This window comes from Primulina huaijiensis, chromosome 2 (genome assembly GCF_012295235.1).
Source record: "Primulina huaijiensis isolate GDHJ02 chromosome 2, ASM1229523v2, whole genome shotgun sequence".
NCBI classification, from domain to species: Eukaryota; Viridiplantae; Streptophyta; class Magnoliopsida; order Lamiales; family Gesneriaceae; genus Primulina; species Primulina huaijiensis.
The window spans coordinates 31283046-31306132 of NC_133307.1; the positions used below are offsets into that span (position 1 = coordinate 31283046).

The following is a 23087-nucleotide window of genomic DNA, read 5'->3' on the forward strand; positions in this document are numbered from 1 at the left end:
CCAGAAACCGTCCACAGAAGGGATGCAGAGCATTTATAAGAAACAAGTCAAAAACGGATCACTCTAATCTTGCCACAAAAGTATCAATTGCATTATTCTGCTGCCAGGTAATTGCATTTAATGTAGAATTGAATATATACACTAAGTTTTACAAAGTCGATAAAAGGTGCTCCTTTGAATGGCTTTATACACTTACAAGAAGCAGAAACTCATTGCCCTTTCTAACATGGAGAAAGAAACTACAACTAATCATTAAAAAAGGTTAAGAAGACTAGAAAACAAATAACATGACTTAACCAATTTAGTTGCTTGAGATACATGAAATGGGAAGAAACCCCTTTCCACTGTACAGTATGCTTTGATAACACATATACAACAATAATGTCCAACTTCCTGAACCAACTGCAAGCTCAGTCCATTTCAGCACTAAATCAGCCACTAATGGAACGAAAGAAAAATATTGATGTGCCAAGGCAGGTATTGTTCTGCATTAGGACTTCGCTGACACCTGCAAGGCGCCTCAGATCCAAAATGACGAAAGAATCTACACGTTATGTTCCACAGGTTCACCTGAAGATGTATCTGGAACAGTTTCCTTGTCCTTGGAAAGGCACTGAACCGGAACATAAACAAATCCTTTAGGTAGCCGCTGATTCTTCATAGATGCTTGGTCTGAGGTCATTACAAGCTCTTTTTCGAAAGTTTCAGTATGCTGCATAAAAACGGTAGATAAATAACAGTATAATAAAACAAATTAATCTGAATCACCATCAACTACCATAATGACATTTACTTTATTATATTTAGAATGATTTTCCACGTCATCTGAAGGATTCCGAGGCACAACGGAATGTCTCTGTGGAATTTGCTTCCCAGAAACTGAAACCCTCTCCATAGATTTTGGCAAATGAAGGTTTTGGGATGCAGAACTGTAGGCTGGTCTTTGGTTGTCCATAGAGATGGAAATTTTAATTCGCCTTTTACCTGCAACTGTGCTATCAACCGTAGTGTCGTCTGATCTTTGTACTATTTCGCTACCTGATTTGTAGCCATCAGTGTAGCCTTGGATTGAGGTTGTAGCTGATTCCGAACTAATTTCAGGCTGATAAAAAGGGTGACGAGCCAAAGCAGATAGAACAGAGTCTCGACTTGAAGCAAGAATATGATGTGAGCAAGTAACCAATTCGCGCTGAAAAGTAAAAAAATGGAAGAAAATATTAGCACTCCACAGGTATGGTTGCAATAAGCACATGCAGAGCTTACCTTATATTTCTCCCTTTTGATAATTCTTTCACATAGAAGACGCAATCTTTCCAGTTCAACCTGCCACATGCAAACATGTATAAAAAATAAGACCCATGCAAGTTATAAAAACGTCAAAGAGAACTTGAATATAAGAAATTTGATTCAATCCAACCAGTGTCCTAAATGACGGTCGAAGACCGCCTGCACCGCCTAGGGGTACGCGGCCCTCGACCGCGCTGCCTACGCATGAGGCGGTCCAAGCTATACGGCGGTGAGCAGACGGTCGAGGGCGGTGGGCAGTCAGGCCAGGCGGCGAGCAAGAGATCCAAGTGAGACAATCAACATTTTTAAGTTGTAGTCAACAAATTTTAAAAACCTAGTCTATGTCAACTAATTTTAAAACTCAAAATCCTAGTTATTTAAATCACGCCCCACTTTTTTTGTTTAACTTTTAGTTTTCACTCCTTTTCACTATCAACCATTAATCCCACCACACAAACTGTCGTCAGCCGCCGCCGCCGCCAGCAGCAAGAAGCTTTAGGTTAAGCATTGTATATTTATTATTTAACATGTTTTTTTAAAATATTTCAGATTTTGTGATTTCAAAGATCAAATTTGTTTTTTTCATACTATTATTGATTTATTGTTGAACATTAATGGTGAAACATGATAAACAACCGGAGTTAGAATTCAAGCAGAAGTATTGTTTGGGAATATGAGGTGTTGTTTAATAAAGAGAGAAGGGATTGGATCACATGCAAGTTGTGTAAGAGGCTTATTAAAGAAGGAGTTTATAGGATGAAACATCATATTGCGTGTATTGTAGAACAAGTTGAAGCATGTCTTAAAGCATCCGATGAAGAGTTTATATATTTATTTGCACATTATCTAGATTATATTATAATGTATAAATCTTCTTTATGTTTAAACATTATTTAATTATAAATTTTACATAAAAAAATGATGATTATTTGTGATTATATTGCATGATTATATATGATTATCTGTAAAAAAATTACTTCAAAAAATCAACCACCTAAACGGCCGAGGCGGTAGGTGGTCACCAACCGCCCCGCCACCGCCTCCCGTCATTTACAACATTGAATCCAACAAATTCTCTTTTACTGTAAAAAATGCAGTACACTAAATAGAACAGGATTGGCTAAAACCAAATAGGCGCACAATTCTATCAAATATCATCCTCACCTCACATTAAAGGTTCAGTTACGATCAATTATGTCCATTAAATCTAGTTATAAACAAGGAAGAAATTCGTGGGATTATAAATGCAAATAGCATGAGTTAAATTCTCACAATTTGCATTAGTTAAAATGTCACAGATAAATACTCGTTATATTACTGTTTGTTCTATCAAATGGCCCAACTAAAAAGAAAATATAAATTCAGTTCGAATGAGACAAAAAAAAGGAGCAGATACAACACCAAGAAAATGGAAGCCATGGTCACTTACCCGAATTTGCTTAAGGCTCTTAAGCTCTTCAACACCATGACTTTGAGTGTCAGCCTGAACCAATCAAAATTAAGTTTTAAAAAAATGGTCATGGCATCGAAGTTTGACTCGAGAAATCAATAACCTTGGCTCTCTGCTCTGAACCATGCTTTTCACAGTATGCCTTGTGCTGCAACTTTCCCCCAATAGTCTGCACGATCATGTGGAATCCAGCACTTCTAGCACAAGTAGGATGAAACGTGCTCTGGCAGTGACCATAACTACACTGTACAGAAGTTTTAAAAAAACAAATAATGACCTTGACAGAAAATCAAGGTTATGAAGATGTGTGAAAATCCGCATTTCTTATATATCTTCACCTTAAGGCAGACACCCTGTTTTCGACAGCAAACGATGCAAGAATAAACTCCCTTGCAGAGAGTTTCCTGAAAGAATAATGACATTAAATCTCACACAGGCAGTCAAGGAGCAAAAGAAGAAATTAACCAAAACTCAAAATGCACTTACCATTCGCTGGATAGGATTGACTTGTCCTCTTCTGTAAGTTGATTCCAACACCCACTACATTGATAACAAATGACAATGTACGAACTATGAGGAGAATGCATAATAGAACCAAATAAGTAAAATATTTTTTTCCAGGGGAAAAAAAGAAGTAATTACTTCAGCACATAAGGCATGTACCCATTGACCATCTACTGACTTCCTAAAAGCACCAACAGTACCACCACATAAAACACATTCTGCGATCAAGTAAGGCTTCTCCAAAGAGTATGTAGTTAGAGCTCCAGGACCTTGAGAAGAAAATAATTCTTCACATAATTCACAATGCCATGGCCCCGTTGAGCTTTCGATGCTACAATAGCAATCCAAGTGTACAGTAACCTATGAGCCAAAGAAAGGTGATTAACATGATAATGCTATTTGGAAATTTAAATAAGAACGCTATTAACAACAAAAAAATACAGAACTGCGAAAATACCTTGCATCTGGAACAAACTAAAATTGGGTTCAAAATTGTCTCATAGCGTCCACATATATCACAGGTTCTAGGAAGTTCTTTTGAAATATCTGAAGCAAAATTGAAAGTATCACATGTATCCGGAGAGGTTCTAGCAACAGCAGACACAGAAAGAGTCTCTTTCACCCGAGGATTCAACTGAGAGTAAACCCCAGGCCTTAAGTCAAAGGCATTCATTTTCAAAAGTTCCTGAATACAAAAATAGAAGTAAATGTTATATACAGAAATACAACAGTAGCAAGTAAAAAATTTAAGCTGTAGGATAACCTCCTGGTCTGCTGATTCTTCGAGTGTGTCTTTCCTAAATGATGATATTCTAGATGAAGCAGCAGCTGCAGCAGTTGCAGCAGCCAATATAGCCTGAGCTTCCCTATGCCGACGCTCTTTCCTGCCCTGCTTTTTTGTTTCCCTAAGCTCGTGATTATATCGGCAAACTAACACAGCATCCCATTTTTTATTTCCTACAACGTCAAGCTCCTGCGGAAGACTCCTAACAACCTTCATCATCACATCATCTGCCCACATAGAACAGCAGGAAAATAAATTAAGTTACATCCAGCATGTAACAAGAAAAGTCACAAATCTCCAAATAAAAATGCAAGAAAATATGACAGAGCAGATACCACATAGGCGGTTTTTTGTAACAGCGTTGCTAAGGAGCCTTTGCTGATAATAAATAAGTTCTCCTTCCACTTCGTCTTCAGGAGACAATTTCAGCATACTAAGATTTCTCGCCTTGATCAATTGATCAAGACTTTCTCCGTCAGATTCAGATAGCCTGTCACCAGAAGTTGTACGCAAGCTATGATTATGACAACAGTGGCCTGAAGTAGAAGATGCTTCGTACTGTGAAACTTCTCGGTCTGTCAAATCTGTCAAATTTAGTAAGAACCCACCTGGCCCCAAGGATAAATGCAGGAAAAACAGAAAAAAATCTTACCTGAAGACTCGTAATCCACAGTCTTCTCAAGCATGCCATTCTTTATCTGCAACAGTTTGCTGTAGATAATTGGATGCACATATGAACTGGCCATAAATTCCCCATTTCTACAGAAAAAACAGATAGATTATGTCTAAGACTATCAAAATAATCTTGAAGAACTGAAAAATAATCGGAGGAAAAAAACTTAAGGCCCTAAGACCTACACCTAATTACACAATAGTCATAGTACAATACAAAATGGATCCTTCAACGGTTCAAGGCTTACGTCAACAAGAGCGAATCATTAGTAATCTGTTCTGATTTTTTAGTCTCCCGAGCTAGACCATGACACTGGGATAGATCTCTCGACATCTTATCTGTCAAAGCAAACAATCAAGGTATGTAAGAAGTAGGCAAAAAAAATGACACAGTGGGGGAGAGAGTTCTCAACAAACAGAACTCGCTGAGAAAATCATGATATATTAATATATCAGTTCCAACAAAGCAGAAACATAAGTTAGACAGCATAAATCTACTGTGAGAAACAAGACTCAATCGTTGAGCTATGAAACAAACCATAAAAATAGCAGGAAAGAACAAGAATAAACTCCTATGCTTATCTGTTTTATTCTGCTAATTTATTCTTAGAGGCTCCTAGGTAAAAAACCAGTTACATAAGCTTCTTAACGAAACAGTAATTATGAACAATAATATAAAATACCTTGATACATTGTAGATGCAGACAATTAAAAAACATCTAGGTACAATTTATTCACCATTGTGAGGGGAAAAAAATTAAAACCACATTTGTGACTGAATCTCAAATTAAAGCAGGAGGAAAAAAGAACAAATTGTTATCCTGTTCCAGAGAAAAGTAGCAGGGTGCATTAAACATACAACAGAAAAGAAAATTCGTTGTGAAGAGCTTAGAGCAGAATAGTAATTGATTTACATTCTCTTTCTCTGACTTTTTTTTAAAGAACTCTTTCTCTGAATAAAGACTCCATAAATTGAAACTTTATTATTTGAAAAAAAAATCTAATTTGACAGAAACAGCACAACTTCCAAGAGTTTTAATTTGCTCAAGGATACAATTCTTGCTTATATAAGTTTCACAAGGTGTATAAGACTGAAAAAAACTGACAAAGGAAACAAGAGGTAAGCAATGACTGAATCTTCAGCACCAGGCCACCATAAAACAGAATCCGGAAGTTGGTGAAGGTATATACGCTATTTCAATAATGCTTGTGTCCGTTTACCTGTGCTTGTTTTCATAGTTCATCTTTAATATTATTGATACTTCACAGACTCACTGCAACCATGTACTACTATTACTTCTGAGACAATACGGTAACCTTATTAAGATAGTACGACAAATGAAATGCAGCAAAGAAGTAGGTTTCATCAGAAAAAATTTCAAATCAGTAGCACATTCAACAGCTGTTTAAATTTAAATGTGTAACATTAACCCCCGATTTTCAAAAAATAATTACCACACAGAGGATCAGGTAACACACCTCCAATTTTTAAGGGATCGCTCAATAAATTATCTTCATGCAGCACAGGATAAATCACCACCTGCGTTACAGAAAGCATATGATGAAACTTCTAAAGGTACAAAACCACACTGGCAAAAACATGAACAGACTTATTGAAATTAGCACAATGACATCCTTCATAACATTGGTTGCAGTATAAACCTTGACAAAACTCAGACTTTTGACAAAAAAATCAGAGACAACTGAAAAGAATCACATTTTCCACGGCACTAAAAAGTAATGAAAGGAAACCAAGAAGGTGATCAAATGTCTAACAGGATCTCTTGTATGCCAAAATGGGATTCTTAAACAGATAGGTTAATTATCGTCAATCTTGAATTTTTTTAGAGACACTTCCAAGTAGCAACCACAATAAAAATTCAAAAGCCAAAAGAAACAGCCACAACATAAAACCTTGGTTAAGAAAGGCAATGTAGAAGCTCACCAAAACTATCACCAAAAGTTGAAACCTTTAATAACACACAAAGGCTATCAACAATACCTCGGTTACACCAGGTATAAACTCCCGAGGTGGACCATTTAAATCCTCTCCACCATGAACACACATATCAACACCTTGCTCAGTGGTTAGATCAACTTTCTCCTTACAGGGGCCTGATTTTTCATCTCCCGAAATCCTTATGTTTCCTCTCGTTCTTCTCCGGGGAGGAACAGATTTAACAGAAACTGCATCAGCAATATCAGATTTCTCAACAGAAACAGAATTAGCACCTTCAGCTACATCTGCCACAGTATTGGGTCCGACTACTGGTTTGATCTTCACTTTCAAAGTTTTCTGTAAGCTAGCAATATGAGCATGGTCTTTTAACCATTTAACTATTTTGCATTGTAATTCAGGAGCCATGTGATTATCCTGCTCAAAGAAAAACAAGATGAGAAAATCCAGACAAGTAAAGCAAGAAAAAGCAAATGATACAGATTTAAAAAAAGTAAAGGCAAATGGAATTAAAGAAACATCAACTAATCACCGAGAAAGATAATGTCCTATGAACATTGTCAAATCATCCATTGGATTTATAATATTCAGATTTCAATTGAATCAAATCACTCACCAAAAGAAATACAAAAAGGAAAAATAAGAAAGTGTGAACATTACAGTTAAAATTGAGTTCAATGAACCCGGTGCAACACCAATCTCTGAGGCCAAATCTTTTGCATCAACTTTCCGCATATCAATCAACTGCATAAACATGTGATTGGCTTATTAAAAAATCAAACAAGAATTACTTTACTGTCCTGCATTATTTCACAATACCTTCTTCAGTATCAAAGTGAAATTGAGAGCACCATGTGCATTAACATCTTCAATGTCATTCCTATCAACCGCCTCCATATAAACATGACGGGGTCCGGAACTTGGTCCATTATTATTATCTAATAAAGCCTCTTTATTCATCAAAATGTCATCCAGCTTACTAAGATCCATGTCAGCTGTTTCAGTGTCAACAGAAAATTTATCACCATCTGTTTGGGTAATTTTTAACTTGTGAGATTCATTTACTGTTGACACCATCTGTGGTTGCTTACTAACATGAGAAACAGAATCACCTGCAGAAGAAATATCTTCAGCATTCTGACTGCTACTATCATGCTGAACTTCTGAATGTTTAGAACAATATGCACGCAATTCCACCTAAAAGACATTGGAAAACCAGAAGACATGAACAAAGGGAGAGGAAAAGACGGAACATTGCAAATATTAAGAGGTCTATAAATGAGTTAGCTTTAGCAACCAAAAAATGAACTGTTTTCAAACCAATACTAGACAACCACAAACAAAAAAATGAGCTGTTTTCACTAATGAATTGTGGGCTAGGGCTTTGGAATAAATGAGACTGGTTTGGGTCGTGCCGAAAACAACACAAGATTTGTTTAATACAGATCTTGGACAAATGCTCGGCAAAAGAGGTAAAAAATTTTGGAGAGTGGTGATCCATGGAATTTGTTGGGCAATCTGGTCAGAGAGAAATAGAAGAATTTTTGAAGAATTAGGAGACAGCGCAGAAAAATGTTGGGAAAAATCAAGATCAAAATAGCAAACTGGATTGGATCTAATAAAGAGTTTCAGGGCTTATCGATACTTGATCTTCTACGAGATTGGACTTATGTGTATTGTTACTTGAATGTTTTTCTCTTTCTTGGTAGTGGACCACTAGTCTACTTCATGTAATGGAAACAATCACATATTAATAATATTATTATGTTTCTTATCAAAAAAAAATTAGGACTGATAGTCCAATATAAGTTACAGTTTTACACATTAAAGCAACAAATGAATTAAAAAAAAAAAAAAAAAAAAAATGGTACACACCTCGTCACATCCAAGTTTTCCCCATATCTCCATTCTATATGTAGCCTCCCTGGCACAGATCGGATGGAATGAGGTTCTACAAGCTCCTAACAAACACCATGAATAATTCATCAGTATCAAGCAGACAAACAAATTAATGAGAAGCAATTAAATGAATAAGTATCTATGATCACAGAAGAAGCTTAAATTCTTTCTTTTTTAGCTTCCATTTAACTCTTAAATAAGGAAGGGGCGCATGTGACTTCAACAACCCAGTATAAACTTGCAATGAACATGGATTCTACTTAACACGATATAATATCAAACCAACCACCGAATCCATCAAGTAACTAACTTCCATCTGGTAGAATGTCATCCAGGAAGTAGATCGGGCATACAAATTGTACAACTCCTTCAAAGAACAATTTTTAAAAACCCTAGATTTGACAAAATCCAAGAGTCACATTTAAAATTTTGTTTGAGAAGGAGGGGGTTCAATGGGTTCTTCTAAGACTAAAGATCTCCACAACAAGTACAAACAATTTATATACAAAAAATGAAAAGAAGAAAAAACCTTAAACCACACAAACTATCCATAATCTACATTTGAGCAAATTCTATAAATATGAAAAAGAATGGCTTGTGCTACAGGTATGTAAATATAATATCCCCACTCCTGCAATTAATCTGTAAAAAAATATTTCATCAATACAAGTAATTACTCGTTTCATGCTTCAAGTACACCTAATGTTCTAGATCAAATCAATTGTCTTTCAGCCAACATGGTCCAGAACTCCAGGTTCCAGAAATTTTAAATAGACAAAGTAAAAGGTGTATCTATACAAATTAACGAATGCAACAAACCAAATGATGATCAGTGTCATGAAAGACATACAGTGAAAGATTCCAGCATTAAAATTAGACTGTCAGACTTCTTTCAGAACAGAGTTAGATAACCTTTATCACCCATTTACTTCGGTATTCCATTAGAAGAGGTTTACAATTTGATTTTACTTTTACAGATTCCGTAGTTAAGCATAATATCAAAATATGGAGATCATCTTTGTCATGTCCTACCTAACAAATCTAAACTGATAAAAGCGCATCCACAAGCTTCAAACACAAATAAACTACCGAAGATTGCAAAGCTTTTCAGTACCATGATGCACAGAACATCTAAATTTAATTCCCTTCCTATAGGTAAATCTTTTTTTGGAAGACACTGCTATAATTTTTTTATACTCTTGAACAATTAAAAACAGAATTATCTCCAGAAACAAACTATCCATATAGTCTAAATTTAATTTCCTTCCTATAGGTAAATCTTTTTTCGGAAGACACTGCTATAAATTTTTATACTCTTGAACAATTAAAAACAGAATTATCTCCAGAAACAAAGTATCCATATAGATTGTGCCAGCTTCTGGGAACTTAAAATTCAAAGTTTCTATTTAGCCTAATAACAGAGAAATGGTCTGTGTACACCGTACACCCATTCACATGGAGAAAGAGGTAGATTATTTAGGTAGATTATTTAGAGGATCTTAAGACGGAAACAGTTTTAATTGAAACAGCTACACACAGACAATATCCACAGCATGACTACAACCGATGCACCAAATCCTTCTAGTTTTAAATATGTTGGAATTTTCCTTGACGACCAACAGACTACTGCAAGAAGTGATGTAAATTTTATTTGCAACCCACCATTTATTGAAAATATTATCATAAATTTTAAAAACTGTGGGCCAGCTATTCGACGAGCGAGCAAAGGATCCAAGATGGCCAAACTTTTGGCATCTAAAGCTACTATCACGGACAACCGAAAGTCATTCGCAGTGCCAGTAAGAAATAAGCATTCAAAATTACTGTAATGTCTGCCCATTTACCCCAAAAGAAGCTTGTGCTACTCGTAGGAAAGGTAAGCAATTGAAGTAGAGGAAAAATATCAATTTTGAAAAATTAAAGGCAGTCACTCTTTTATTAATTCTTTTTATTTACGCAATCTCACTACAAAAAATTGGAACGGAAAGTGGCAGAGCTTTCTCTATCAGATCAAGTCATGTGCTAATCACATCAAACAAGAATCAAATGATAAAATACGGAGCAGTCCAATTATCCAATATGTGAACGCACCAAGAAGCCATAGCACAACCACACAATTTTGCTGTCCTGCCATCCAACGAGAAATGGAGGGTTGTAACATAAGAAAACAGTAAAGCATACCGTTACTGCACCAGACACAGGCACCACATTTAACCTTGCACAAAGTGCAAACCGACTTCCTTCTGGAATTCTTTAATTTATCTAAATTCATGATTGGTTCCATTGATATAGTGTTCTCCAAATAGACCTCAGGCATCCACTGACAGCAAAACAAATGAGCAAACTCCACCTCAGAGCCCTCGTCCTCACTCTCAAAACCTGCCTTGCGCACAGGCTTCAGGGCACCACCTTGTTTTGGACAAAGCAAGCATGGCCTCTCCGCAGTCAAACCCACGGTATCCTTACATTTACACCACGAACACAGCCAAGAACTATTGACATCTTCTTGAACTCCATAACACCTCTGGTGTACCACCATCCCACAAGAACTACATTTGATTAAGCAATTCAAGGGGTCGCCACTTTCACCATAACTACAATAATGACAGATAGAATCTAACCCTGCAACTGGACGTGCCACAAGGAGCTTCTCCAAACCTGCATCTCTCCCTAGCAGTTTCCTTTTCTTAGAAGGCCGCTCTGATGCCAAATAAGTTTTATTCCTTGATCCTAAAAGCCATTCTACACCGCTAAAGGAAGAAATTTTTTTCTCATCATTTTCTCTCATTTCTCCACAATTTTCTTCTTTAATTAGTAGATTTCCATTTTCTCCCTCATCACCATCCACATCCATGGAGTCTTGCCCGTTCTCTTCTTCCACCATCATCTCCTTGACCATTCCATTCCTATTCAATTCATTCCCATTAGCCATATTCAATTCACCATTCTCACGTGACCGCAAAAGCAATCCATTTAATGCATCATATCGTCGACGAACACTATCATCATTATCCAAACAGGGAATCAAAAAACAATTTTTGCTCTCAGAAAACCCAACTGAGACCTCTTCCAGCCCTTCGATATCCTCAATCTTCAATTCTCGAAAGTAATCATCAGTCTCAGTCCAAAGAACGCCTGCGCGTGGCTGCTTAGGGGCCGCGGACTTCTTCTCCGTGCCAGAATGTGGCTTCTTGTGCCTTTTGCGACCATCGGAATGCCTACTCAGCAAATGTAACAGTTCATTGGGTAAATCATTGGAGCCAGAAACCGTAGCTGTAGATGTCTGTGACTCCTCTGAGAGGAAGCGAGGACGAAAGGATAGTGCTTTACGAGCTTGAGTGTAGAAATCAAGCTCAATGGTAGATGTCGGGGGCAGTTTCGTAATATTTGGAAAAGACGGGGGTGTTTCCTTATTTGCGGAATTGGAATTAGGGCACTCGTTATGATTGGAATTAATATCAATCTTTGTCTCGGTGGTTCCCCTACCACCGGACATCGGTTTTCTACGCCACTGGCGTCTACCTCCGCCTCCGCCGGTCATCTAGCCCATCGCCGCTTCCGACCGCCGCATAAATCCATTTCCCTCTAATCCAAACCTAAAAATTTCCCTAAATCCTCAACAAGACTAACCTAATTCGATTCGCCTACACCAGATTCAGTTAGAGAAAAGGGGTGCTGCGAAGAAGATTATCACGTGGGTGTGCTTTTGGTTGGAGGATGCGGCTAGGGTTAGGGTTTCGTTTCAATTTTGGGGGTAAATTTTTGGGTCTGTTTTTTATTTAAATTTAGTGGGAGAGTCAGTTTCGCCTTTGTGGATCCGTTTTTGGGTACGTATTCGGGTTTTTTTGATGGACAGAGTCGCGTTTGCCAGATAGCGGTTTCTTTCCAGCGTTTGAAATCGCTGATTCGTTTGGACATGGACAGAGTCGCGTTTGCCAAATATATTCTTCAATAACAAATTTTCGTTGCCTTACAAACAAAACTCGAACATCCTATATTTGATCACACACACAACTAACGCAAAAAACTTTTCAGAATAATGCCAAAAAAAAATTTTATCATCTAAAATGTAATTATTTTACATAAATATTAATAGTACACAGAGGACCTGTTTGGTGTAGGTGGTGAAGGTGAGTAAATAAAATAATCTTAGTTGCATTTGGATCGAGGAAAGATTTGAAATGATATCACGTTGAGATGATTTTTAAATTGGTCACATTGACTAAAAAATAACTATTTTGGATTTGAAAGCTTTTGTCAAGTGGATTTACCCACAACAAACAAATTGATTTGTTATTATAGATTTGAAACACAGTAAAATTTTGTTGATAGTTTTCGTCATTGATACTTCATCGATTATTAATTATGAAGTAAAATATAGTAATTAACTTTTATATAGAATTGATGAATTAAAATATCATTTTAAACTTCATATATTTAAAAAACGGATTTAACTTTCTAGAATATCAGTAAATAACTTGAAACGGTAAAAAAAAAGTAAATAAGTTGTAACGGTCAAAAATGTTTCCCTTCATATTTATTCTTAACATTTTTTATTTTTCAATTCATTGCAAAAAAAACTCTCGATCTCCATTTTGCTCAATACCTAACCAACCAATTTTCTCGTTGTCGACGCTTCGCCACTGTCGGAAACGGCACGTCGACACCCACATTCAAAAGTCGGAGTTCTGAAGCCTTTTATTTTGGTATCAAATCGGTGTTTAAACTCAGTTATATCGCACCCCGACGTCTTGTTCGTGCCCGTCGTGCATCCTTGTCATTGGAAATCTTCATTCCGTGCTGTTTGTAGTTCGATCCAGCCTTAAGACGTGATTTTCAGTTCATTTCAGAAAGGTGAATGTAAGGTGAGTTTAAACTTCGAATTTAGTCGGAAAAGAATTGACGAATATTTTGTGTATCCATATTAAAACTTGGGATAATAATATTAAATTTCAAAATCAATATAATTTTTTTTTGTATATTGTGAATTTTAAATATTAAAACTTTGGTTTCCCTAATAAAAATTTTAGTTGTTGACGTACCCAAAAAATTGTATTTGAGTTTTCTAAGGTAAATCAAAATATTATTATACAAGGAAAGATATTTTAGGGTGAATTTTTCTAATTAGGTAAATAAGAGAACACTTATCGGGCATACGCAAAATGTGCGAAAAATTGAACAAATATTAAAAAAATTGCTCTTTTAAGGAGAAAATAAAACTAGTTTGATTTTACAACACAAATAACCAATATAGTCTCGCGGGCCCAAAATTTTCAGACCCGAAATCTCCAAAGGATGCAGCCTGGCCCAAAATTAGCCGACCCAAGATACCCCAAACGATTCCCCGGGGTCAAGTGTTTGATGCTCAAGGCGCCGTTCACCAGTCAATCTTCTCTCTCGCCGACCTTTTAGGTCGATCTCCATTTTGAGGCTAAAAAAGGTGAGAATCTGCAACCATTTCCTCGTTTCAAGATTACTATGTAAAAACTCCATGATGCTCAATCTACGATGATATTCTGATTTCTGCTTTTTAATCTTCTGCCGTTCCGATGTTTCGAACTTTTGAGTTCGATAATGATTCGAGCCGAATTCGGTTTAAACTTAATACTTCACCCTATTTCATCACCAAGTACACGAACCCTGATTTTTAGAATTCATTTCGCCTCTCTCGTTCGCTCCTCAACCTCACGTCTGAATTGACTCATATAATCGTAAGTTTAGTTGCTAGTTCTGATGCCACGGGAGTCAACCTCACGTAGTTCTCGGTTCATTTGCTCTCTTGGAGAAGTGAAGAACCTCCCCCCCCCCCCCGCCCCCCGCTCTTTCGTCGCCTAAATCTCGTTCACAAAACCCATCTTCAGTCTGCTATTTTTAATGGCTCTGGTGTGTTAACCAATTGTGCGACAGAAAATGGTTGCCTGAAACTGGCAGCAACTCTCTGGGTTTTCGATATTAGCAAAGGCAAATCAGAATTTCCAGTTTTCTGATATATGTATGAAGATGATTACTTTACTTCAATTATGTTATAATCAGCAAATATAGTTTCAGTCAATTTTTTCTCTAATTTTGTAAGTTTGATTGCTTTTCTTGAGCTGCGGCAAGAAAACAGGGCATTGTCGCCACACACTCCGGCAACAAGCCTAAATGCAGTTTTTTTCTTTTGTTTTTTAGTGTTTGTTATTGTTATTTCGTGTTGTTTCATAGCTTTAGTTCAAACATGCTCAAATTAAGGTTTGAATAACTCAAACCGAACTCGAATTTGAGCAATTCTGAGCTATAGTTCGATTATGCTCGAATGATTTGAACCACTCTAATCGAACTTGAATTTCATTTTGAACCGAGCTTGAACCAAAATTACTTATAATCGAATTCAATTAACTAACATATTTTTCGAGCTCTCACCCACATATCAATATTTTTATACTATCCGACTCGATTCGGTTCGTTTGCACTTTTAGTTTGGAGTAATCACGATACAAGATAAACGTACAAGTTGGGACGTTTTAAAATCAATCTTCTTCTGACTGATTGCAACTCTGTTAGATTATTTGGAGGGCCAAATCTGATACGAAGTTGAACCTTGATTTTGAGGTCATGGATTGTTATTCTCTTATGTAAACAGTTATGCATATAGGCAATCTATCACCACACCTTCAGCTTGTCTATTCATTATGCTTTTTGTCATCATTGTTACCTAGTTTACCAAAATTGTAAGACCGATGGTTCTTTTTCCTTGCATAATAAAACATATTTAAGTCCACTAATGGTGCAAACCTTTGGCTTCATTTGATTGTGATGGCGACATCAGTGCATGGGTACACCTTTGTCTGGCTGAGATGTACCACAGTTATAGTAGAAGATTGGAAATGGTCTACTTTGGGTTGGGTAAAGCACAATTATTATTTGATCATGAGATGAAAATGTGCACCGTTTCCCATGTCATATATTTAGTGCAGTTAATATCTATGTGGTTTTTTCATAACACAGATTGTGTTTAATTCTTTTTGTCACTCTTTGGCATTGATTAGGGAAGAATGGGCCGCAAAGCTGGTACATTGTATATCAACCCAAAGAAGTTCGGCAATCTTCAAAAACCTTGCATGAGAGATATGGTTTCATTTCTTAATTGTTTGGCTCTAAGCCAAGGAAACGATGAAAAATGTACTCGGCAGAAGTCACTTTTGAGTGCCTGCATGGATGCTCAGGTATGACACCGGGTCGCTTGTGCCCCTTGGCAATTTCCTAAAGAATTTGGTTTTGTTATCCAGTAATTATCTTCTTGTCAGATCATCTTACCATTTTGTTATTCCTTTCCTGTTCCCTTTCTGCAGACTGCTAATAAAAGAAAGCCTTGGGGTAGCATCAACTATCACTTGCAGAGGCTTAACAGAGGAAGAAAGTAGGAACTGGACTCTAGTATTGCCTTATTGATTATGAGACTGCATCACATCAGCTGGCATCTTCTGTGTTGAAAACAAAGGCCGAGACTGTTTACATTTTTTTTATGCGAGCTCATTGAAATCTCGCTAAAGAATACTCTGCTTCTTCGCATTTTCTGGCTGTTTTTGTTTAAATCCAGTAAATGAACGTAATTTTAGAGTTTTTTTGCAAGCGTTTGGAATGTTTATGTTGGAAGCTGGAGAGAACTCATGTTCGGGAAATCTGATACAGTGATCAGATATGCAATGAACTAATTTGTTAATCCGTTAGACCTAACATCTGCATTTACTGATTTCCCCGCCTCCATGGGAATGAGCACATTGAATTTTTCAATCGATACCAGTCGAGATTGATGTGAAACATTTGGAGTTATTCGTTTATTTTTCTAATTTTGTTGAATATTCATAGAAACGGAGATATATTTACCAGTCTAATCGCCAACAGCTGATTGCGATTGAAATTGGAATATTTTTCTATACATTGTGGATTGTTGGATAGCTTATTTTCAGTATGTCAAACTAATTTTTTTTCCCTTTTTGATTTAAGCATCAGGTTGGTTTCTCAGTCCCCGATGAGCTGACTCAATCCCATGACCATTGAGGTTGTAGGAATAGACAAATGAAATTGCTGCAATAAGTAAAATGGCCAAGTTCTTCACATGTAGTAGTCTGTCTACTGTCAATGTTAAAACTTCTTTTCTTGTCTTAATCCCCAAAAAAAAAAAAATTCACTTTGTTTGAATTCGAGTATGTAGTGATAACTGGTTCATGTTTCGACAACTCTCAGTTTAGTTTTTTTAATCAGGTCAATAATGGAATATTTGTTAGAATAACTCGTCAAATAAAGTACTTTGAAATTTCCAAGATTGACGGTGCAGTTCCTTTCAATTTTTGGTTGAATTTTTTGGCTATCAAGCCAACAGAAAACAAAGGAAAAACGATTAAATAAATAAGAGAAGAGGCTACATTTGAATTCATATACGTTATATTTTATCTAGATATAATATCATCAAACCGATGGTGATGGTTGAAAATTGTTGTTTGGCAAATAAATCTGTTGAATTTGCAAGTGTTTTAGAGCCACGCCTTCGTGCATTCTCTTCCAAATATTTATCTCATCCTCGCCAACCCCTAGCCTAGCGGTGGTGCCGAACTCTGCACTACAGGCAAAGGTGGATCAAGGTCACCTATATTCTGTTTGGTCAACTTGTGGTGGTTGGTTGATACGGCGGGGTGGCCAATCACTCTATTGTTTCTCTTGACTTGGTCTATGCAACTGACTTTGGGTGATGCAGGTTCTTCCACCGATGTTTGACCTTTGTGGTGATTGTTGACTTTGATATCTTTGATTGACAAACGGCAAAACATCGGCAAGAAAATGGTTTTCTGGTGGAAGTTTTTGCACAGGACATGTCTATGTGATACACAAGGCAATATTAAAACGTAATTTCTTGAGATATTTTACATCCACGCATCCATCTCAGCTATGTGATATATATACATACACATATATATAATATACTAGTGTCCACGTTGTATTTTTTTAAATAGGTTTTGTGATTATTTGTTATAGTTTTAATTATCATTTGGATAACAATAATAAATAAAAAATAATATTTGAATAATTTTTTGAGAAAGATGTGATATTTTTGTAAAAATCAATGAGTAGCACACGATTATACCAAATTCTGTTAGTATAATCTCTTGTGTATGAAGATTGTCTCCTGCTGCAAAATTCACTCCCTATTTTTACTTGAGATTTAATGACCCAAAAAATATTTTAAGGAGATGATTTACAAATAGAACATACGGTATGAAATTAATTAAAAGAATGAAAAACACTTCTCTATCTTTTTTCACTTTTTTTCACTATGAGTCATACAATAAGCACTGAAATCAGCGCAATATTACACGCGATAAAGTGATCCATAGTCATCTTACAGAATTTTCATCCCCTTTCTCCCCTTGAGTTTGCAAAGTTTCTTCTTCGGGCAAGTTCGGTTCCATATTTTCCAACCCAGAAACCGATCCTTCGCCTAGGTCGTTGACTAAACTAGAAACGTCCTTAAGATCATTGGTTTTTTCTGATTCCTGTGTAATATTGGGAGGTGATGAGGTTGTCACACCCAGTCCTTTGGCAAGGCAGACATACTTCATCACCAGTTGCTTGTAATTGTTTAGCAAATCTTCTACATCACTAACAGTTAGATCACCGGCAAGGGCATACAGATATGGGAAATCATGAAAGATTTGGCTTATGTCGTCTTCCTTTAACACCATGGTCGCACCTTTATTTTCCAGGTCTGAGATAGACGGAAATTTATCCAAAGATACCTGGTCTTTCCCAAGAGATTCCTCGATTCTTGATCCAGTTTCAGATGATTGGACCGGTAATTGAGGTTGTGTTGCGGAGAGATGATGTTTCCTAGAATTCGAAGCTGGTCTGGATTCCAGTGGTTCTCCCCTAGGAATGTAACCGAAACTTCGATCTGCTTGAGCATATGAATTGTCTGAGCTCTCTGAAAGGCCAGAAAGAAGTGCCCGAGCTGATTCCATGTTTGTTTCGTATTCTATTTCATGCATTGAAAGGGATTTTGCCTCAAGGTTCATAATGAAAGATTCCACAGAAAGCATGTTTGTGAAGAAGTATGCTGCTTCTGATACCAAGCGAGTTTGCCGCCTAAACCGTTGTATATATGATAAGTTGGAGTGTAGTTGAGGTGGGTTTGCCTGGTCAGCCACACAAAGTTTTAACAGTCGAGCACTTAGTGGCTTAGTATATTACAGCAACTATAATAATGAAGAATCACCATGATGAGTTCTCAAGGAACACATATATTCAGTTGAACAATCGCGAAATCACATAATAACAGATCCACCAGAGAGAATGTTTATATAACATTAACGGCAAACTAGACAGACAGCAGCAGTCAAATTGAATCATAAATGATAATAGTAGAGAATCTTCCAACGGATGCCAAATCAAACAAACAGAATACCTTTATGGTGACATAAATAAGAACCGGGAGAAATTCATCAGCTCCTGGATGATCTTCATCAGACGCAACAGAGACATTGATCAGTAGGTTGTTGATAACCTTACAACAACGTAAAATGCACAGAAGTTTATCTCTAGGTGCCTTGTACATGTTAATCTTTTGCAGCTCTTTCTGTGCAAGCTGCACAATGGCAAAACAAGAGTGAATTACTTTCATGGTATAAGACCTAGTGGAGTAAATGATTTTAGTTCATAGGGTATTGCATAACACTAGAATTTTTGTTTAGAAAATCAAGGGGATATAACTCTGTCTCTACTCATCTTCTTTCTCTCATCATGTAACATTTTGTTTAGTATTCCCGATTACAAGTTAACTTCTCCATGAATAACATATAATTTGTCAAGTACAGCGTGCCACACAACCATGCAACAACTTAAAATATTACATAAAAAACAAGAAATTTTGAATTGCTTTGCTGGCTTATTCATCAATATCTGAAATATAATCATGATTTGTTCCACGCATCTGGCATATATCAGACAACAAATCAAACTAGTAATATTAAGCATGGAACTAACTATTTAAGGTATGACAGATAGGACAAAACATATATCTGATTAATACATACAGGACATCCAAAGTAACTGAATTGAAAAGAAAACTGATTAGGTAGGAGCTTCCAGCTGTCTTCCACCTATGATTTCCTCAGGAAAAATCATTTTTACAAGCTTAACAAATGGTAATAGAACAGGTAGTTAATGAATCTCTCATATTTTCACAAGTCACTTCCTTTACAAACTTGATTCATTACCCTAGCCAAATATTTAATTCCATCTCGAAAAGTTCAAGTTTATTTTTTTAATTCTAAATACGATCGAAGGCTATGCTTCCCTCTAACAACACCAGATCAAGTATCAACTACGGTGTCCAAGAAATTACTCCAAATTAAACCACATTAGAATAATCAATTTCATCTTGGGGATATGATCCGAAACATCAAGAAAAGGCGAGGCCAGCACAACCTCCTATCTGTGGCAATCACATACCAAATGTTTTAACATGGGATTCAATTAGAGAAGAATGCAAGGCAAGGTGAAAATCAGTAGGTCCATTCCTGCACTCACCAACCATGATGTTTCATTTTGAAATTTCGGCTTGATATCTAAATGATCAGGTCGAATAAATTGTTGAACCAGAGCCATTTTCTCATGCAGCTGATCATCGGCTTTCACATCTTCTGGAACTGAAGCATATACGCGTGTAAATAACTTTGTCATGACATACTTCTCCAGTCCCTGCAATTCAAAGAGTATATTAAATCATAAAAAGATAACGACGGATTAAAACGCACTCTTCCCCATTTACTGTAACAGAACGGAACGCAAGATAATCATGCAAGAATACAGAAAATTTAAACAAAGTCGAAACTATGAATGCAAAAAGCACATTTTTCCTAAAATAAGTTATTATATTTAACCATCGATGTAAAATAAGCAATAGCAAATCACAACAGAAAGGCTGAAAATTAGATAATCATTAGATCGCAAAGGTCATATATTTGCAAACATAGTAGAAAATGTAAAGGGTACTCACTTCACCCGCGCTCTCTAACTCTTCTTCTGAAGATCCTGCCCAGAGGGAGTGAGCCCTGAATGCTGCTTCCATATTGCTGAGAAACTCCTGAACAGATGCACTGTCCCTTTCTGCATCTGGTGCATTGTTCAAAAATGACACTATGAAACTGAAAAAAGAAATTTAATTAGATATATCCAGTTTTTACATGTGAAAACCAAATATGAAGAACATAATATTCAGCACTCAGCAATATTTGCTTCATTTCATGGCAACATAATTTTTTTGTAAACTCCAAACTGTTGTGGATATATTGAATGAGAAGCACGCAACAACTTACCAAGATGGTGCGATTTATGGAAACAAAGTGGCACATACTATCAATTAAATGCCTTATTAATTCTGAGAGAACTACACATGCACGTGAATGATTGATGAGTAAATAGTGTAGACGAAAAAGTGCATTCATATTCATCAGAAGAAAATAAATGTCGTCTGTACAAATGCAAGCTTATATACAAGAGAAAATGAAGCTAAGGAAACAAAAGCGTGTTTTGTGTTACTAACTTTTATACTAGCTAACAGTAATTGGTACTTCTTGCAACATCGTCTTGAAAGAGTAAGTGGATAAATTTAATTGAACTAAATGTCGAAAAAAAAACAGAAAACAAGATAAAGAAGCAGTTTACAACTTGAGTAATAAATCTTTAGCATCGTGTTAACGCTGAAATAAACCTAGCATGAATTTTTATTTTTATATTTTTAAAAAAGACATTTAGAAAGCTATGCTAACTTGAGTTAATTTCCCAAAGTTGGTGAAATGTGATCTTTTTTTTTAGCACGAGTCCAGTTATACTAAAAACGGCTCCAGGCATAAGAATCCTTGAGCATGTACAAATAATGAATCATATCGATGCTTAAACGCTTAGATACCTCATATCTTTGAATTAAATCCCAAAAAGTCATCAAAACATCGTCTGTTCCACATTTATGCCTTAATTCGAGTCTAGCCACACAAACAAAGCTCCAGCTAACAAGGATGAACCATGAGCAGCCACAATTCTAAAACAAAGGATTCCTTTAAAGTCCTCGATCTAATCTACCAACAAAGAGTGACACAATATGCGTGCAAGCACACAAATTTCAAAGATGCGTATGCATCACAATACCTTTTGATGGCTTTTACGAATTCTGCGGCGGAGGGGTGGCGCATGCGTTCCAGGAAGTCGTGCCACGTCAGCGGAGCTGTGGATGATCCGAAAACGTCAGAGTTCTCCATCGGCGATCAGATGAAAGGTACTCTCTCTTTGGATTCTGAGCTGGGTTTACGTCAACGGAATGGGTTCTGAAGCGGAACATAGAAGTTATCGATTGGGTTGGCCCAAATTCCTTCGGGCCCAAAGCTTGTTTGAACATCGCATAAACCAATTTTTTAAAAATATAGTAAAAATAAATATTTTTCTAAATATATTAAAAAGAAGAAGAAGATTATGCTTTTATCGCAATCCACCACTTAGATGTTAAAATAATGATTCCGGAAATGTTAATTTTTTATTTCAAAAAATAAATTAATCATGCTATTATTATTATTAAGAAATTTGAAATAAACTAACATTAAGAATATTCCTGATAAGAGTAATAATAAATAATAGAAACATATTAATGATAACAATACTAATATTAAAAATAACAATAATAATAAAACAAAATATAATAATAAAAACAATAAAATTAGCAAAACTAGGGCTGAACAAATTTCTAACCAAACAAATAACCGACTAAATTTATTCAATTTGAAAATTATATTTAGTTTTATTTTAAAATAAATAAATAAATCGATCGTGAAATTTTCAATAATGATGATGATTATAATGATAATAATCGAAATTAGGGGTTAAGAATATTTCTATTGAAAAACAACGTAAGAGATTTGATTTAAAAATAAGATTTGGTTTACTTTATTAAAAAAAATTATTTTGCCTTAAATTTATGATTTTGGATAGAAAATCTGATGCGGAGGTTCTATTTCTGACTTGTCAAGTAATTAATGTAATAAATTCTAAATTTCTACGAGATAAAATAGCCTGAAATACATTTTTTCTTCCCAAATTCAAACAATTCAATCCAATTGTTTATTAATCGTGTCTGTAGTCTATGATGTATACGGCAATCAATATCATTTAATATATCATTAGTGGATTTTAATTTAATTTAAACAAAATTTGTATTTATCATTATAAATGAAGAAAAAATCAACAACTTATTTAGCATTAGAAATTGACACCTGTATCCAATACCGTCGACAGTGTTCTAAAAAGCGCGAGATATATGTCGAAGTGTATATGTCAAACTTCAAGTTTTTTAAGTTTAAATGATATTACTACGAGATTCAACGATTTTTTTTTCAATTTTATTTATTTTACGTCAAACAATAGTGCAAAGATAGAATAAATCTAAAAGCGTGAAGCGTGTCGAAGCATGGAGGCCAAGTTTCAAGTTTTTCATGTTTAAGCAAGATTACTAC

The 23087-nt window shown here is 35.9% G+C and overlaps 3 protein-coding genes across 8 annotated transcripts; 1 reads left to right on the forward strand and 2 right to left on the reverse strand.

Moving 5' to 3' along the window:
• Window positions 1–49: 49 nt before the first annotated feature.
• Window positions 50–12346, reverse strand: LOC140971645 (uncharacterized). 4 transcript variants are annotated; one of them, XM_073434004.1, is made up of 20 exons: window positions 10735–12344; window positions 8530–8615; window positions 7767–7851; window positions 7474–7649; window positions 7315–7398; window positions 6700–7071; window positions 6177–6237; window positions 4946–5036; window positions 4678–4784; window positions 4361–4600; window positions 4005–4252; window positions 3699–3926; window positions 3380–3601; window positions 3224–3277; window positions 3076–3141; window positions 2841–2981; window positions 2717–2770; window positions 1264–1323; window positions 794–1189; window positions 50–712 (listed from the first exon to the last, which is right to left on the reverse strand). In XM_073434004.1, exons 1-20 carry the CDS (start codon window positions 12092–12094, stop codon window positions 545–547), a joined length of 4299 nt encoding a protein of 1432 aa, XP_073290105.1. In that variant the 5' UTR covers window positions 12095–12344; the 3' UTR covers window positions 50–544. The 4 variants fall into 4 exon arrangements, 3 of the variants coding, with proteins under 3 accessions (XP_073290105.1, XP_073290104.1, XP_073290106.1); XM_073434003.1 differs by having other exon boundaries at window positions 4361–4609; window positions 10735–12343; XM_073434005.1 differs by having other exon boundaries at window positions 4361–4609; window positions 8530–8605; window positions 10735–10874.
• Window positions 12347–13845: 1499 nt separating this feature from the next.
• On the forward strand, window positions 13846–16473 carry LOC140971646 (uncharacterized). Of its 3 annotated transcripts, none has more exons than XM_073434007.1 (3): window positions 13846–13993; window positions 15582–15758; window positions 15885–16473. In XM_073434007.1, exons 2-3 carry the CDS (start codon window positions 15588–15590, stop codon window positions 15954–15956), a joined length of 243 nt encoding a protein of 80 aa, XP_073290108.1. In that variant the 5' UTR covers window positions 13846–13993; window positions 15582–15587; the 3' UTR covers window positions 15957–16473. The 3 variants fall into 3 exon arrangements, with proteins under 3 accessions (XP_073290108.1, XP_073290109.1, XP_073290107.1); XM_073434008.1 differs by having other exon boundaries at window positions 13906–13993; window positions 15587–15758; XM_073434006.1 differs by lacking the exon at window positions 13846–13993 and adding an exon at window positions 14632–15438.
• Window positions 16474–17696: 1223 nt separating this feature from the next.
• On the reverse strand, window positions 17697–21955 carry LOC140971647 (vacuolar protein sorting-associated protein 9A-like). The gene is made up of 5 exons (XM_073434009.1): window positions 21733–21955; window positions 20585–20732; window positions 20116–20286; window positions 18992–19171; window positions 17697–18722 (listed from the first exon to the last, which is right to left on the reverse strand). The coding sequence occupies exons 1-5, from the start codon at window positions 21840–21842 to the stop codon at window positions 17925–17927; spliced, it is 1407 nt and encodes a 468-aa protein (XP_073290110.1). The 5' UTR covers window positions 21843–21955; the 3' UTR covers window positions 17697–17924.
• Window positions 21956–23087: the final 1132 nt, after the last annotated feature.